Source organism: Calidris pugnax, unplaced genomic scaffold (genome assembly GCF_001431845.1).
Source record: "Calidris pugnax isolate Ruff unplaced genomic scaffold, ASM143184v1 scaffold276, whole genome shotgun sequence".
Lineage (NCBI taxonomy): Eukaryota > Metazoa > Chordata > Aves > Charadriiformes > Scolopacidae > Calidris > Calidris pugnax.
The window spans coordinates 1,040,443-1,058,700 of record NW_015091112.1 but is presented as its reverse complement, the minus strand read 5'-3'; the positions used below and the strand labels follow the sequence as shown (position 1 = coordinate 1,058,700).

The following is an 18,258-nucleotide window of genomic DNA, read 5'->3' as shown; positions in this document are numbered from 1 at the left end:
AAGTTCCAGTTGAATCAACAGTAAATGTGAGTGCTCCTTTTCCTAGTTAATCAGATGATGAACTTCGTGCTCCAGGTGTGGCCTCGTTCACTTTGCTGTGTACGAAAGCCACATCCACACAGCTTCTCCTCCAGCTTCCACCCATCGCAGCAGCAGCAACATGTATTTCCTGTTTGTACAAGTGTCAGGGTCGTATCTCTAACAGAACTAAAGAAGGGGAAAAAAAAGATACTAAGAAAACAATTAAGAGAGCCTTGTCTCCTGCTACAATTCTTAGAGCTGGGGTGAGGGGGAGGAAGGTATCACCCTTACTTAAAAAATTTAGATATGATGACCAGACTTCACCACTGCCCTGGGCTTGAGTCATGGAATCACGGAATTGTCAGAGCTGGAAGGGACCAGCACTGGAATAGGCTGCCCAGGGAGGTGGTTGAGTCACCATCCCTGGATGTGTTTAAGGGACATTTAGATGGGGTACTGAGGGACATGGTGTAGGGGAGGACTATGTAGAGTAGGGTAGATGGTTGGACTCAATGATCCCAAGGGTCTCTTCCAACCTGGATGATTCTATGATTCTATGTTGAACATCACAACACAGGAAAAATTACCTTCCAGGAAAAGAATGGAAAAGTTTAGAGCCTCAGAACACAAGAGGTGAAAAAAAAGCAGGTAGAAAACCACCCAAATCAGAATACATTTTCCAGGGAAGTGGTGGAATGACCATCCCTGGAGGTGTTTGGAAAACATGTAGATGTGGTGCTGAGGGACACAGTTTAGTGGTGGTTCTGTCAGCGTTAGGTTGATGGTTGGACTCGATGATCTGTAAGGTCCCTTCCAAACGAGACGATTCTACGATTCTATAATTTAAGCCGAAGAAGCACTTGCCGATAGCCAGAAAGTGAATTTTGCTCCTTGCCTTCAGTCAGGTCAAAGCCCAGCCAGCCCAGCCCCTGCTCCATTCCTCACCTATTTAAAGCAATTTCACCACACGCACCAACACCCTTCACAACTCGCCCGCCTTGAGGCCCGCACAACAACCCACCGGCAACCCGGGGCTCTCCTCCAGGCGGCAGCTAAAACGCCGGGAGCTGCCTTAGTGGGGAGCACCCGTTCCCGGGTTACCCACCTCCCTCACGGTCCGTCCGACCCACCATAACCCCCACCGCCCTCCCTCACGGCCTCCCCTCACGGCGGCTCCGCCCCGTCCCGTCCCGTCCCGCCTCCCCTCCCCTCAGGGCGGTGCGACCGTTACCCGGCGCTGACTGACAGCTCCACCGGCCACTCCCAGCGCGGCGCTACGTACGTGCGTCCGCCGCCTCCGCCCGGTGAGGCGGCCGTGGGGTGGAGTGGGTGGGTTGTGGTGTTCCTCCGCCGCCGGCAGGTAACGGGTGAGGGGAAGGCCCGGCGGGGCGGTGGGAGTCGGGGCAGCCGGAGCGAGGGGCTGCGGGAGGAGATGGGGACGGTTCGTTAGGACCTCGTGTGGAGGTTGGGGGGGGCTTTCTGGCGAGCGGGAGCGCGGGGTGGTTCGTGCGGGTGTTGCTCGGGGTGTCTCCCCCTGTGAGGGTGAGGTAAAGCCGCCACAGGGGTGTCCGGCCAACGCTGGAGGCGGCTGTGCAGGGGGAGGCCGGCCTGGCCTTGTCATTCCTCTGTCCCTGGGCACTTGTCTGTCTATCTGTCCGTCTGTCTATCCGTGTGGCAGCTCCCCAGCCCTGGGCAGGCCGACACTTGGTCCCACCAGAGCCCCCTGGGGCTGGGCTTCTGGGAAGACTAACACCCAGTGAAGAGCAGCGTAGGAAGGCCTTGAAAAGAACCCCGCCGTTATTCATTATTTATTAAAAATAGGCCATTAAAGGATTAGGTGATGCCGACATTGTAAACTCTGTAAAATTCAGAGGACCTAAATTAGTGGAATTTATGGCTCAGCCATGGGCTATGCTTAATTTGGTGGATGGGGTTCAGGTGGACGCTGCAGCGTGTTCTCCTTTTCTTCCTTCGGATTCAGCTGAAAGAAGTCCCACATTGGGTGAAACTGAGTGATTCTGCAGCCTTTTTGGCATTTGCTGAAAGGGGAGTTATATCTTTGAAGTGTCAGTTTGTTCTTAGCACAGCTATAGGCCTGGGTTTTAATTTTAGGAGACACACCGGTTCAGTGTGATGTTTGACTGCCTGCAAGTCAACAGTGCTTTCCAGTGTGTGTGTATATATAGAGATATATATATTCATGAGAGATTTAGTTGGGGAATCAAAAATAGGAAAAATTCCCGTGGAAAATATCTTGTGTTCTACCAAAATAACAAATCTTACTCCATCATTGTAGTGGTTTTGAGATGCCTGTTAAGCTATCACTCTTTAGGGTATATATGTACTAGGATATTTATGTACTCTGGATATCAGTATGGATTTATTGGTTACACAATCACTGTTTTCCAGCCAAATTTCAGTAGGGACTGGTTCCAGAGGATTGCTGAAAAATGGGAGCCCAAAGGGAACTGTGTGGAGTGTCAGTACAGCCCACGTGCAGGATTGGATTGGACAGTATCCGGTGCTGCCGTTGGCGGATGCTGTTGAGCAAGAAGTGGAGAATATCAGCATGAAATTTTAGGCCAGTTACAGATGGGGAAATCCTGTGTGAGGGTTCTTGCAAGGAACTTATCCTGAGTTAGGTAACTGTGTTTTGGACAAGCAAGTGTTTGGGAAGGACAGAGGGAGACCTGGGCAGGGGAGTACAGCCCAATGCAGTATGAAGTTGTGTGAAATATGTCGTGCTATTAGATAAGGAGTGCCAGTCATAGGAATAGTCGATATCCTTATGTCATTTGACCAGAATTAGTGTTGAATATTTATGAAGGGAGAAAATGCTTTAAGGTAGATGGGATTTGCATTGTATTTTTTGTGTCTTGCTCATGTCATGCTGCTTGTGCTCAGGTAGCACTGGCGTTTGACTAGAAAGGACAGATGATGCTTGTTTGGAAGATGCAGTGTGGCTCACAACTGTACTGCTGAATCTTTCAGCCACCTCTTTCCAATCCATTCAGAGACATAGGGGGTTAGTGAGAAGAACTTAAACTGCACACTACCTGTATGACTTGTTTGTAAAGCTGTTTGCACGCTAGGAGTGATCTTTGGTAGTAAGTGTCAGAATTAGTTGGTCAATAAGAGGTTGGTTGTGTAGGGAAGCTGTGATCACTAGAGAGGTTGGTGCTGGTCTCTTCTCACAGGTAATTAGTGACAGAACGAGAGGGAACGGCTTCAAGCTCCAACAGGGTAGGTTTAGACTGAACATTAGGAAGGAATTTTTCACCGAAGGAGTGGTCGGGCATTGGAACAGGCTGCCCAGGGAGGAGGTGGAGTCATCATCCCTGGCTGTGTTTAAGGGCCATTTAGATGCAGTGCTAAGGGACATGGTGTAGGGGAGGACTTTGTAGAGTAGGGTAGATGGTTGGACTCAATGATCCCAAGGCTCTCTTCCAACCTAGACGATTCTATGATTCTATAAGGGGTTAGTGAGAAGAACTTAAACTGCAAACTACCTGTATGACTTGTTTGTAAAGCTGTCTGCACACTAGGAGTGATCTTTGGTAGTAAGCGTCAGAATTAGTTGATCAGTAAGAGGTTGGTTGTGCAGGGATGCTGTGATCATGTTAGGGATGTGATAAAATGTTGGGAAACTGATGTCCCTGCTCTTTGTTTGTCTAACTCTTGACCTTTTAAGCAGCAAAACCTTGTTGTGGATATACTGCTGTATCTGAAATTCAAAGCTTATTTGCTAGTTTTTCCACTAGAATTTGCCCTCAGCAGGTGAAGAGTCCTCCAGTTCCAGTGTGAGCTGCTCTGCCATGTGACACTAGTGTGTCTGTGCCCACGCTTGCGCAGAAGAGAAGATTTTAATGAGGGTTATAAAGTTCTGGTAGGGATGGACCTTGTTACTCTCAAGGTGAGAACTGCCCTTGTTTACATCTTAACTCTTAACACGCAGAAGCTTTCTCATAGGATGGTTTCTTACAGTTCTGAGTACAGAAAATACTTGAAAACTTGTCAAGTTGCAAGAGCAGGAGTTCCTGTGTATTGGGAGCAGGAAGGAAAAAGGAAGAGATTGGGCAGTGGTCTTGGATAAAGAAGTTGCTTTTCACTCAACAAAGTGTAGTCCCTCACTTCCCATCTCTGAAATTGGGACATCAATGTAGCTGACAGGTAAAAGGTTTTGTTCCGATGTTTGGAGTGCTCAGTGTTGGTAAGGCAAGATCTATAAATATATAAGGACTATTTTAGCCACTCATTCTTAAAACTATGTTATGACTTTGACAAACAGGTTAACGCAAACAAATCTTCTCTCTCTGCCCAACAGATGCCATGTTGCCCCAGAAGAGGGGACGAATACCTTCCAGAGTAGCCATGAACTGTTACTGGAAAGTCCTGCCAATTTTCTTACTATTTCTTCCAAGCGTGTTGTCTCTCCAGCCAGCCCAGCCCAGGGTGTTGCTGGTGTCTTTCGATGGATTTCGATGGGATTACATCTATAAAGTCTCAACTCCCAATTTTCATTATGCCATGGAGAATGGTGTTCGTGTCAAACAGGTCACGAATGTCTTTATAACGAAAACTTATCCTAATCATTATACAATGGTGACTGGTCTCTACGCAGAAAGCCACGGTGTAGTTGCTAACGAGATGTATGACCCGATTCTGAATGAAACTTTCTCTCTGAACAAAATGGATGTCCATAACTCCAAGTTCTGGGAAGAAGCCAGCCCAATATGGGTAACGAACCAGAAGGAAGGGCATAAAACTGGAGCAGCTATGTGGCCTGGAACAGATGTGAAGATCCATGGAGTCTTTCCTACGTATTATATGCCCTACAATGAATCTGTTTCCTTCGAAGACAGAGTTGCCAGGCTTATTGACTGGTTTACATCAGAAGAACCCATAAACTTTGGTCTCCTGTATTGGGAACAGCCTGATGAGATGGGCCATGTTCTGGGCCCAGATAACCCGCAAATGGGACCGGTAATTAGTGATATTGACAAAAAGCTGGGTTATCTCATCTCTGAACTGAAGAAAGCGAAGCTGTGGGGTGCGATCAATGTCATAATCACAAGTGATCACGGAATGTCCCAGTCCTCCTCGGAAAGGCTCATCGAGCTTGATCAGTATGTGAATAGAGAGCTCTATACAGTCATTGACCATTCTCCTGCAGTAGCTATTTTGCCAAAAGAAGGTAGGAGCTATAGCAGTAAAATTCTCTGAAGAAAATACTTGAGTATTGACATTTTATAGACTTTGACCCTTAACTGAGGTGGCGGTGGCAGCACTGATGGCAGTAGGACATCAGCCTGGAACAAGGAGTACTGGCAGGATCAGCTCTTTGTTCTTTTTGCTAGCTCTGTCAAAAGCCTGGGTTAACTTTCTGAGATGAAAAGTGAGCAAATCTGTCTGTTGTTGGCTAATATTGGCAAGTAACCTTCGGCTCTGTCAAAAGCCTGGGTTAACTTTCTGAAACGAAAAGTGAGCAAATCTGTCTGTTGTTGACTAATGTTGGCAAGTACCTTCAGTCCTTATGAGAAGTAAGATAATCTAACGGCATTATCAAGCGTGAATGGCGTTCTAGATAGATAACAACTAAATGTGGCTTATCTTGCCTTTCATCAAGATGCTAAAGTCATAGTGGGAGAATTAGATTTCTAACAGTAAACTGAAACCAGATGGGAACCTTTGATAAAAGGAAAGCCTGTGCTGGCTATTTGATTAGCTGCCAGCTATTATAGTACACTTCAGGTTTTTTCCCCCATCACGCTGAACAGCCAGCTAGTTATGTTCATACCATTTTTTGTTGTGATAATAATGGGCAAGAATACTGTTGGAATCCAAATTTGAAGTCTCGTTGCAGTCATAGAAGGGTTGCTTAAGTGTCAAGTGTGTGTTTAATGTGTAGAGGTGCTGTTCTTTATTTTGATGAGCAAAAGCTATAACTTTGGTGTGAATGCGTTAACCTGGAAAACAGCATTTTTGTCTGTGTGGGCAGAGGTGCTAATCGGGAAGTTGAGTTTTAAGGTGACCTTTGAAAAAGGTGATTTTAAGTTTTCAGTAACATTTCCATCACTAATGGATAGCACTGTGTATTTAATGCCCCAGCAGGGAGGGTATTTTGCAGACTTAAGTTACCTTTAAATGTGTAAACAAATATCTCTTGTCGTTTTCAGTTTGAAGAATACTGCAAAGTGTTAGTTTGTCCAAACTGAGACCCTTTGCTGCCCAGGCACATTTGGGTGGTTGTAGCTGGGCTCTCCTCCTCTCAGGGGTGACAGAAGAGCTGAGTTTGGGACCTCCCACCTAATGGACACAAACATAGTTGACCAGGATGTTCTTGTTACCAAATAAAGGAGTTGTAAAAGTAAACTTTAGTGCTGAAACAGCCTTAATACAGTAAATGAGAACTTGAAGATGCGTAACCTGATTCTCCTGTCTGCTGAACACTGAAAAGAAATAGCATCCCTCTGGCAATTAGATGACAGAAGAGTAAAAAAGCCATTTTGATGGATTTCAGAAATAGCTTGAATTCAGTATTGCCCAGAGGTTCAGATATTTATTACATTACCAGTAAACAAGAATTAGTTTTGAGCACAGCTAAAATTCCTTCCTTCTGTGTTACCAGCTGTAATTTTTATGATAAAACAACGACCTTCATTCTCAGTTTAGCCATGAAATTACATATACTGAAGTACCTAAGACTGATTCTTCAACGGTCATTCCATTTATTTTGCTTAAACGAAGAGAATGGTAAAACTTAGACATTGAGAAAAATTTTGAATGTTTCAAAATGCAGCTATTTCTGCTACTTTAACTGTTTGGCTGCATATTTCTTCCCCAAGAGGTGGATTAAAGCCATTATTTGACCATGCTAGTGTATTAGTTTGTGTGAACTAATTATGTGTTGGCAAGGATTGTGCCTGTAGTACAGCTGGTGATGCTGGCATTTTTCTTGCATTTAATATAAATATGTTAATTCAGATAATTAATTTACTGTAAAGTCATAGTTTGCTCTATTTGGGGCTTCTCCTCCCTGTTAACCCATATAGAAAAGTGATGTAATGAAATTAATGTTGTTACTAATATAGTCCTAGAAATGCTAGATTGGAGTCCTTTTTCTTGTTGCTGTAACTCTCTGTATTGTGTCTGGACTTTTGCTGTCTCATCTTGACCTTTATTATGTTTCTTAAATTTAGTCATTGGGGTTTTTTTATGCCAGTTTGAGATAAGAAACGTACGTTGATCTATTGCCAGTTTTTCTCCAGAATTTCTGTACTGGAACCTAGGAACTGAAAGGGGAAACGGAAGATGGTTTCTTTCAAGACATTGGGCACCTCCTCCCAAACTTTTTTTTTTCTGACATATATTCAAAGCTCCATGTGTGCTGTAAATGGTAGACCAGGTTTTATCCTTGGTTTACTTCAGGGTAAAACGAAGTACTTGTTCTTGTGGTCCTCAAGGTGGCCGTTTCTTGGGGCAGGCAGTTGGAGAAGAGCTGACTCATGGGGACACCCACTGCAGGATGTACAGCAGGCTGGGAAGGCAGAACTGGCAAGAAACGATAAGTCAGAGTGACAGGATGTGCTTAAATCCCCCTCGTCTACTAAAAACAGTAGCGTTGGCCACAAAGAAAATGTCAGCGTCTTCCAACCGGGCATCAGATCTTGTAGTGGTAAAGCTGGGCTGCAGAGACTGGCTGGGCACTCGGCTGTCCGTCTGAATTGTGCCTGTGTGTAGCACAAAGTACTGAAATAAGTCACAGAGCTGAGTTATTTGGTGTGTAACAGAAGTCTGTTAGACACACTGCACAGCCCTCAGTAGGAATCTGTGCTTTGATGGAGGAGGAGGAGGGGGATTGAAGAAACTTGCTCAGTACAAGAATGACATTGAGGTGCTGGAGCGGATCCAGAGAAGAGCAACGAAGCTGGTGAGGGGTCTGGAGAACAAGTCTTGTGAGGAGAGGCTGAGGGAGGTGGGGGTGTTCATTCTGGAGAAGAGAAGGTTGAGGGGAGACCTTATCCCTCTCTGCAACTCCCTGGAAGGAGATTGTAGCAGTGTGAGGGGTCTGTTTCTTCTCCCAAGTAACAGTTGATAGGTCAAGAGGAAATGACCTCCAGTTGCACCAGGGGAAGTTTGGATTGGATATTAGGAAAAATTTCTTCACCGAAAGGGTTATTAAGCATTGGAACAGGCTGCCCACAGAAGTGTTGGAGTCACCATCTCTGGGGGTATTTAAAAGACAAGTAGAGGTAGTGCTTAGAGATACAGTTTAGTGATGGGTTTTGTCAGTGTTAGGTTGATGGTTGGACTCAGTGATCTGAAAGGGCCCTTCCAACCCAGGGAATGCTATGATTCTGTGTAGATTTCTGAACTTGCTTTTGTGTTCCTGTCTTTGTGTCCTCGTTCCTCCTTTCTGTGCACTGCTCTTCAGGTTTGTCCAACTGCTATCTGGCTGTTCAGTGACTTTTACTGGAAAGCAAAGCTCAGCAAATAAAAAATCGGGGGTGGAAAATACCTATTTATTTGGTAGTGTTAGTACAGCTCTTGAGGGTTTACCCTCACTATGCAGTAGATGACTAGGGAAGGGAAAGGAGCAGACACTAAGAACACGAAGGAGTAGGTCGTGCTGGTATTGAACACACAGAGTGGCTGACAGCTCTAGCCAAAAAGTGCCATCTCCACCTGCTGGTTCAGCCTGTCCCTTTGAGTGTCTGTTGTGTGTTCCCTGCTTGGCCCCTGCAGTCTTTGTACAGCTCCTAACATCTTGGTGGCATCTGGACTGTGACCTGAAGGCTTCTGTTGAAAGGTTAATGCAAGCTGGTTTTGCTTATCCCTAGGCAATTAATTGCTGATGCTGTGATGTTACATGGCACATTGCAACAAATTCACTGCTCTTTCTAAATTGGCTAAAATTGCCATCAAAATGGTAGAAGATCAAAACTGGGAGTGGAATGAGGTCAAATACGTAGCTGTTTGTTGGGACATCTTGTAGAAGGAGAAATGAATAGTTGGGTTCACTCAGGAATAAGTTTTCAGAGATGTAAAGAAACAAAGTGTCTGCTCTCTTTGGCCTTTTAAAGGAGAGCGACTAACAATTAAACTGCTTTAAAATAAATAAAAAGTGTCATTTGTCGTGATAGCCAACTGGGGGAAAGACAGAATATGGCTTTAATGCACATGTTATTTCATGAACACATTGAAGAGCTATCTTCTTGGTTTCAGGTTTCACATGGAGGTAGGAGAAGCTGATTTCTTTTCTGTGAGGCTTAACTGAATGCTTTCTAACTCATTCTTGTGAGAAGCTTCCATTCTGATAACTATGAAACACAGGATTTTTCTAAAATTAGGGAGGCACTTACTACTTAGGAAGGGGCTGTGAAGTCTGATGCCAGGTGTGAGTGACACTCTGGATGTCTCACAGTAATCTGTTGTCTCCTACAGCTATAATTAGCTTTTGGGGAAGTGTATTTTTCCCACTTCTTCCAGTTGTATTTAAACTACTGAGGAGTTGTAAACATATCAGTATTCTTATGTTTTGTCTTTTGTTTCTTTTGTTTGTTTGAAGGCAAGCTGGGTGAAGTATATGAAGCTTTGGCCAGTGCTCATCCCAACATGACTGTATATAAAAAGGAGCAGATTCCAGATAGATTGCATTATAAACACAACCGTAAAATTCAGCCAATCTTAGCGGTAGCTGATAAAGGATGGGAAATTGTACAGAATAAGTCTGACGGTTTTCAACGTAAGTATTCTGTCTTTACTATTTTTTGCTGTGTCTTCCTAGTCAGAGACCTTACATGGTGCTTTCTCTCCCAATCTCAACCAATGTTAATTTTTATTATATGTATTTTTTAAGACTGGGAGGGAAAACTCTGAAGCTAAGCATCTAGAATTTATAATTACTTTTTTTTCCTGATGGGATGGGAAACGCCCTACTATTAGGGGAGGGGGAACTGGATTTACTGTTTCTAAAAACGAAACTTTCTGAGATAAAGTTGTTCACATGATTTAGTGGCCACGTACTTGAGGCCTTCTTGCGAGATCTAGCAAACTGACAAGCACTTCCTGAGAGATTAAAAAAAGAAAGAAGTTGCAACTGAACTTATTGAGTAGAGGACAAATAGCCTTATTTTGTCATGGACCGTTTATTTACTGGAGAAGGGTTGGGTTGGAAATATGAGAGTACTTTCTGCAAGTCCTCAACTTCTGTGGATGCCCTACACGTACAGTAACCTGGGTCTGTTGCTAGAAAGAGTCTGAATGATGTGTCACTGTGCACCAGTCATTTGCCTTATAAAGTAAGATGCATTCTAGGTGATTTGGAGGAAAAAAACAACCAAACCACTTAAGTTCCTCATATGGCATTTTGAGGTTTATTATAGGTGGAAGGGAGACTTTTGGTTAGTCAGGAGAAAAACCACAGGTGTCATACAGTCAGTTCTTAAGTTTCTTAATTGAAAACCTTTTAAACTTCATCACTTCTTATGAAGCTGAAGGGCGTTACCTCCAAGACTTAACAAGATTTTCAGTTGTTGATAGCTGATGAGAGCAGCTTTTTGTGCCTGCATGTTTACTCTCTTGCTCAGAGTTCGTAGTGCCCCTGTGAGGAAGGGCCACTGGAGACCTGCTAGGGAGACTTTTGAACTTTTTCCTTCTTGATAACTAGATAATAAATAACATTGGACAAAGTGTCAAAGCAGTGAGAGCTCAAGCTCTGTCTGCTTCTAGGAGTCAAACAGACAGTCTGTATGTGGATGATTTTTTTTTTCTTTTTTCTAAGAGCTCTGATCCAGTTGCAAAGTTGGAGTTTGTCCTTGAGGAAAATCAAGGAAAGTTGGATGTAGTACAGCATGCCATGTTACTGCCATGTGACCTCTCCTCTCCCTCTCCTCTCCCTCTCCTCTCCCTCTCCTCTCCCTCCATTCTATTTTTTTCTTTTTAAGGCATCTTCTCTTTGAGGTTTTGAGACTTAGTATTTGCTTGGAGACATTTGTGCTGTTGTTCAAAATGACTCTTCTAAACCTCTGCAAGAATAAATGACAGCTCTTCTTTTTCTCTGTTACACTAATTCTGGGAAAAGGTTCAATGCTTGTTTTGCAACTTCAGAATATTGACCTTTATCTGTCTTTTATTTCTAGTTGGTAATCATGGATATGACAACATCTTGCCAGAAATGCATCCAATTTTTGTGGCAGTTGGGCCTGCTTTCCAAAAGAATGCCACCAGAGAAGGCATGAATGCTACAGACTTGTACCCACTGTTGTGCCATCTCCTTGGTATTAACCCTCTGCCAAACAACGGTTCGTTCAGCGCCGTGAAAGACCTCCTTGCTGAAGAAGTTCCTGTGGCCCCCAGAGCAGACACTTACGCTACTGTTATAGGAGTCTTTTTGGGTGGCTTTCTTGTTATTGTTTTTATTGCAGTTTTTGTTAAGCATTTTGTTCTCACCCAAGCGAATACCATGCAAATGCAACACCCTGAAGCTGCACAGCCACTGTTGCAAGATTAATAATGCTTGGTACTATCTTCTATTTGATGCTTAAAATAAGCTTATATAAAAAAAAAATAATAGAGGTGGATCAGCATATGGGGAGTAAAAGGAAGTGGATACTGATCCATTGGGACGCTGGAGTCGGAACACAGGGGTGCAGAGGAAGAGCGTGTTTCTGTTTCACCTTACAACCACTTCATCTTTCAGGGGCTGAAAATATTGTAGGGAAACCTGGAAAGCTCTTTAAGTTCTTAGACACGTAGTGACAATAGGCCTTGAATACCTCAGTCTGAGCGACTTCTAACATCAGCTGAGTTGCACCTCACAGACTATTTCCTGGTGATTTAATTTGCAACCAACCCGTTTTTTGTTTTATTTTCCTTTGAGAGGTTTAACTCTCTTACATTCTAACACATCACTGAATGCAACTAGAGTTTTTTTGGGGTGTTTTTCCTTCCCTGCCCAAGGAAGCATTTGCATGGATCACCATGACAGGGAGCTTGGTGTATTCAATCCTGCCTTAACAGCATTATTGTTAAGCGAGGTCATGCAGTACTCAGTGTCTAAGTTTAGAGTTAGGCATATTTCTTTAAACTACTGTGTTAGTTGTAGCCCCCAAATATGAATCTAGGTGGTATTGTCTTTAACAATCAGCATTAAACTACTTTTTGGGTTTTTTTTTTTAATTTAGGTAGATATAGGTCTTTACAATTTTAGGTAAATGTAGGTCTTTTTCTATGGTCTGCTGTACACTGGACTAAATCCTCTGGGAATTCTATGCTGCTGGCAGTTTAAAGACACGTACAAGCACAACACTTGTGTATCCAGATGGAGTCTTTTATATTTCTGTGGTAAGAGGGGTTTTTGAGAGTAAGGCTGAGGAATCAGTTAAGGAACATTCCTGTACAAGCTGGTTTGAGTGCTGTCAAGCTTGTCACTGGGTGTAACATCAGAGCTGTTACCGGAGACTTCTCAGGCGTGAGCTTGGCTTGCTGTCTTGGGTTTCATCTGATACCTCTGGGTGGACCTTAGAATTTGATGAGTAGGATTAACCATGCAATTTCAGGAACAACCGTATACATCTTAAGCCATATATACTCTTAAATCTGAAAAAGCACACTTCAATATGAAAAAAGTTATAAGATTGGAGTTTATTCTTCTAGAAGAAAGTCTCTGTCAGGGAAAAGTATTAATCCTGAGTCAATGAATCTATATCTATTACTCTGATTCTTTTTTGTGAGGCAATAAATCTTACTATTGTGGGGTTTTTTGATGAGCTCACTTAAATGGTAGGTGAGAAGTAGCAGACTAAGCTTTGTATGAGTTGTTTAGTTGTCAGACTTGTTTAAAAGCTGAATTTTCTTTTCCCCTTCCCTGTGTGAGTTAGTGGTTTCTCCACACTTTGCTTCCGAGTATGATGCCTGAAGGGGAAAGAAGCTCTTTCAAGATTCATATAAATAATGGGTCTGGTATTTCTATGAGTGCAATTTATTGCTTTATCCACAGCACCCAGCAGAGGGCAAAGATGGGAACATCTTGGCCTTGGAAGTGTGCTCTGTCAAGCTCAAGGTGTGAGTAGTGGTCTGATGGTGCAGCTGGGAGAGCAGCTCACACAAAACTCATTTTGCTGAACTTAATTCCAGACTTAATGAACGATGTCTGGGTGAGTTTAGGAGTGAGCCTGCTGCTCCCTGCCTCTGAAATGATCTGTCAGATTCCTCCCTCGTGGCAGGGACACCTCCTTGGCATCCAGGTGTCTTGCAAAGAGATGTGGAAAGTCTCCAGAGACCACAGCTGGGTGTGGTGAACACTTAATTGGAGTATTTCATGAAGGCAATGAAATACTCCAATTTAAGGTCTATGTTGAAATTCTAGCTGCAACAGTAGGTTTGGGAAGGCAGGAAACCAGCAGCTCTGGTGGAGGACAGCCCCTTAATTTGGGGGATATGTGTGAAATCTTGTCTAACTTAATCTGACTCATCTCTGCCATCCTGCTGTTACTGCCCCTTGTGCTGCCTTGTTTTTCTACCTTGCCACTTTCTTAAGACAACGAGCTGCTGCTCCCTGCCTCTGAAATGATCTGTCAGATTCCTCCCTCGTGGCAGGGACACCTCCTTGGCATCCAGGTGTCTTGCAAAGAGATGTGGAAAGTCTCCAGAGACCACAGCTGGGTGTGGTGAACACTTAATTGGAGTATTTCATGAAGGCAATGAAATACTCCAATTTAAGGTCTATGTTGAAATTCTAGCTGCAACAGTAGGTTTGGGAAGGCAGGAAACCAGCAGCTCTGGTGGAGGACAGCCCCTTAATTTGGGGGATATGTGTGAAATCTTGTCTAACTTAATCTGACTCATCTCTGCCATCCTGCTGTTACTGCCCCCTGTGCTGCCTTGTTTTTCTACCTTGCCATTTTCTTAAGAGAACACTGAAGGAAATCATCTGGGTCAGGTGTCCCTGACACCCCGGAGCTGATTTGTAGTGGAGCTGACCATGAGGTGTGTCTCATCTCTGCCATCCTGCTGTTACTGCCCCCTGTGCTGCCTTGTTTTTCTACCTTGCCATTTTCTTAAGAGAACACTGAAGGAAATCATCTGGGTCAGGTGTCCCTGACACCCCGGAGCTGATTTGTAGTGGAGCTGACCATGAGGTGTGTTGCTGGTGGTGCAGGGGCTTTTCAAACTGAAAGATGAAAGCAGTAATGATGTTCACCACTGTTTCTAGAGGGACTGGGGAAGTTCCAAGTAGAAAACCTAAACCTCTAAATTGTTATTAATCACTTTCTCATCTACCTTCCATGAAGTGGATGGCAGACAGAAAATTGATGCACTGAGTGCACCTTTTCTTGCTTATTTGCAACTTAAAAACAAATTGTGGCACAAATTTAGTGTGTGCTTACAGAGAGATCTCCAGCCTTGGTAAAGGGAGTCAGAGTGAGAAGTGGAAATGCAATAATCCGCACCTGTAGCTACTTCAATTACATACTTTCTCGCTTTGGAACCGGCTGCTTTAATGGAAATCCTTCTCACTGCAGTAATTTCATAGCAATGCTTATGGCAGATGTAAAAATAACTGGATTGTCATCTCACAAGTGTTCATTAAACTCCCACTTTTTAAACTGTGACAGGTGGAGTTCTGTCATCAGCCAAAGTCACCCTTGATTTTAAGGAGGAGCCAAAGTTGGTCAGTGTTGTTCAGTCCTCCTGGCACTTAGGCTCATCTGCCCAAGCACACAACAGGGGGGGAGCAGTAATTTCCCCTAAGGAAGGGTTTGGGAACAGGAACATAAGAATTCTTCTTAATGTCATCGTTCTTAATGTCATTGCACTGAAAGGCCCTTCCTTAAGGAGGGTAAAACTAAACTGTAGAAAACTGAAGGGAATCTTTCAGCATTTGGATATTTCAGTTTAGTTGTAGCCACGTTGTTTAGGTGTATTTGCAGGTACCTCTTGGGTGGTTTCCTATTCAGGATATTTCCCAGTGTTAATTTCAAGTTGTTGGGTGTCTGCTTAATGACATTGAAAGCACATATGATGCCACTGGAGAAAAATATCAACTTTTTCTCTGATGTGATGTGAGATTTTCTTTTTTTTTTTTTTCAGACTGCCTTTTTTGGCTGGGGAGGATGTGGGATTTGGTTTCTGTGTATGTGCTACTTTTAATGATGTAGGAACAAGTTTATTGGAAAGTGGATTTGAGTACGTTGTGTACTGCTTGAAATTTAAGCTTGGAAACAGAAGCTTGCATGATTTGTCTTTCATTATCGACCTGTGAAGCCTACTTTGAGAGGTTTTGTGGTTTTTGGCCGAATTTACCAAAAGCAGAATGACAGATGGCCCTTCCTCCCCACCCCCAAAAGAGAGGAGAGGAAGAGATAAGGAGATTTACAAGTTTAGAATGAACTAAACTACTTTAATGAAGTATTAATATTAAATTGAAAAATAAGAAAATACTGAAATAGATATAATACTGGGGAATATAAGACTGGACTCAGCAGCAGATGGAAACTGGGTTCCAGCTCTGGAGTCAGGAGCACATGGATCAGGATCAAAGGCAGATGAACGGAGTCCTCTTCTCGTGTTGGCCATTGAAGGAAGAGAGTTGATCCTTTGATCGCTCAGCTTTTATACTGAGCACGGGGCAGATGGGATGGAATGACCCGTTGGTCAGGTTTGGGTCACCTCTTTTGTCCACTCCTCCCCACAGGTGGAGCCCCTCTAGCCTTTTTTGTTTCTGACCCTTCAACAGGGAGAGTAAGGAAATGGGCTGACCTTGGTTGTTACAGCAATAAGTACAAGCAAGAGCCTCTCCACACACCCTTCCTTGGCACGAAGCACAAACATGGGTCTTATCACTCTGAGAAGGAGCAGTTTTCTCAACAACATGCTGTTAATTTTGGCATCCAGGTGTCTTGCAAAGAGATGTGGAAAGTCTCCAGAGACCACAGCTGGGTGTGGTGAACACTTAATTGGAGTATTTCATGAAGGCAATGAAATACTCCAATTTAAGGTCTATGTTGAAATTCTAGCTGCAACAGTAGGTTTGGGAAGGCAGGAAACCAGCAGCTCTGGTGGAGGACAGCCCCTTAATTTGGGGGATATGTGTGAAATCTTGTCTAACTTAATCTGACTCATCTCTGCCATCCTGCTGTTACTGCCCCTTGTGCTGCCTTGTTTTTCTACCTTGCCACTTTCTTAAGACAACGCTGAAGGAAATCATCTGGGTCAGGTGTCCCTGACACCCCAGAGCTGATTCTTAGTGGAGCTGACCATTAGGTGTGTTGCTGGTGGTGCAGGGGCTTTTCAAACTGGAAGATGAAAGCAGCAATGATGTTCACCACAGTTTCTAGAGGGGCTGGGGAAGTTCCAAGTAGAAAACCTAAACCTCTAAATTGTTATTAATCACTTTCTCATCTACCTTCCATGAAGTGGATGGCAGACAGAAAATTGATGCACTGAGTGCACCTTTTCTTGCTTATTTGCAACTTAAAAACAAATTGTGGCACAAATTTAGTGTGTGCTTACAGAGAGATCTCCAGCCTTGGTAAAGGGAGTAGTAGGTTTGGGAAGGCAGGAAACCAGCAGCTCTGGTGGAGGACAGCCCCTTAATTTGGGGGATATGTGTGAAATCTTGTCTAACTTAATCTGACTCATCTCTGCCATCCTGCTGTTACTGCCCCCTGTGCTGCCTTGTTTTTCTACCTTGCCATTTTCTTAAGAGAACACTGAAGGAAATCATCTGGGTCAGGTGTCCCTGACACCCCGGAGCTGATTTGTAGTGGAGCTGACCATGAGGTGTGTTGCTGGTGGTGCAGGGGCTTTTCAAACTGGAAGATGAAAGCAGCAATGATGTTCACCACAGTTTCTAGAGGGGCTGGGGAAGTTCCAAGTAGAAAACCTAAACCTCTAAATTGTTATTAATCACTTTCTCATCTACCTTCCATGAAGTGGATGGCAGACAGAAAATTGATGCACTGAGTGCACCTTTTCTTGCTTATTTGCAACTTAAAAACAAATTGTAGCACAAATTTAGTGTGTGCTTACAGAGAGATCTCCAGTCTTGGTAAAGGGAGTGACAGTGAGAAGTGGAAATGCAATAATCCTCACCTGTAGCTACTTCAGTTACGTACTTTCTCGCTTTGGAACCGGCTGCTTTAATGGAAATCCTTCTCACTGCAGTAATTTCATAGCAATGCTTATGGCAGATGGAAAAATAACTGGATTGTCATCTCACAAGTGTTCATTAAACTCCCACTTTTTAAACTGTGACAGGTGGAGTTCTGTCATCAGCCAAAGTCACCCTTGATTTTAAGGAGGAGCCAAAGTTGGTCAGTGTTGTTCAGTCCTCCTGGCACTTAGGCTCATCTGCCCAAGCACACAACAGGGGGGGAGCAGTAATTTCCCCTAAGGAAGGGTTTGGGAACAGGAACATAAGAATTCTTCTTAATGTCATCGTTCTTAATGTCAAGGGTTTGGGAACAGGAACATAAGAATTCTCCTCGATGTCATCATTCTGTATTGCACTGAAAGGCCCTTCCTTAAGGAGGGTAAAACTAAACTGTAGAAAACTGAAGGGAATCAGGATTTGGGTATTTCAGTTTAGGTGTAGCCACGTTGTTTAGGTGTATTTGCAGGTACCTCTTGGGTGGTTTCCTATTCAGGATATTTCCCAGTGTTAATTTCAAGTTGTTGAGTGTCTGCTTAATGACATTGAAAGCACATATGATGCCACTGGAGAAAAATATCAACTTTTTCTCTGATGTGATGTGAGATTTTCTTTTTTTTTTTTTTCAGACTGCCTTTTTTGGCTGGGGAGGATGTGGGATTTGGTTTCTGTGTATGTGCTACTTTTAATGATGTAGGAACAAGTTTATTGGAAAGTGGATTTGAGTACGTTGTGTACTGCTTGAAATTTAAGCTTGGAAACAGAAGCTTGCATGATTTGTCTTTCATTATCGACCTGTGAAGCCTACTTTGAGAGGTTTTGTGGTTTTTGGCCGAATTTACCAAAAGCAGAATGACAGATGGCCCTTCCTCCCCACCCCCAAAAGAGAGGAGAGGAAGAGATAAGGAGATTTACAAGTTTAGAATGAACTAAACTACTTTAATGAAGTATTAATATTAAATTGAAAAATAAGAAAATACTGAAATAGATATAATACTGGGGAATATAAGACTGGACTCAGCAGCAGATGGAAACTGGGTTCCAGCTCTGGAGTCAGGAGCACATGGATCAGGATCAAAGGC

General features: G+C 43.5%; 1 protein-coding gene across 7 annotated transcripts; it reads left to right on the top strand.

The window, feature by feature from the left end:
- Positions 1–1,294: 1,294 nt before the first annotated feature.
- Positions 1,295–17,464, top strand: ENPP5 (ectonucleotide pyrophosphatase/phosphodiesterase 5 (putative)). 7 transcript variants are annotated; one of them, XM_014958207.1, is made up of 6 exons: positions 1,295–1,381; positions 4,346–5,215; positions 9,590–9,766; positions 11,163–13,268; positions 13,642–14,010; positions 16,288–16,555. In XM_014958207.1, the coding sequence occupies exons 2-4, from the start codon at positions 4,351–4,353 to the stop codon at positions 11,531–11,533; spliced, it is 1,413 nt and encodes a 470-aa protein (XP_014813693.1). In that variant the 5' UTR covers positions 1,295–1,381; positions 4,346–4,350; the 3' UTR covers positions 11,534–13,268; positions 13,642–14,010; positions 16,288–16,555. The 7 variants fall into 7 exon arrangements, with proteins under 7 accessions (XP_014813693.1, XP_014813690.1, XP_014813687.1 ...); XM_014958204.1 differs by lacking the exon at positions 16,288–16,555 and adding an exon at positions 14,163–15,895; XM_014958201.1 differs by lacking the exons at positions 13,642–14,010; positions 16,288–16,555 and adding an exon at positions 16,572–17,464 and having other exon boundaries at positions 11,163–13,402.
- Positions 17,465–18,258: the final 794 nt, after the last annotated feature.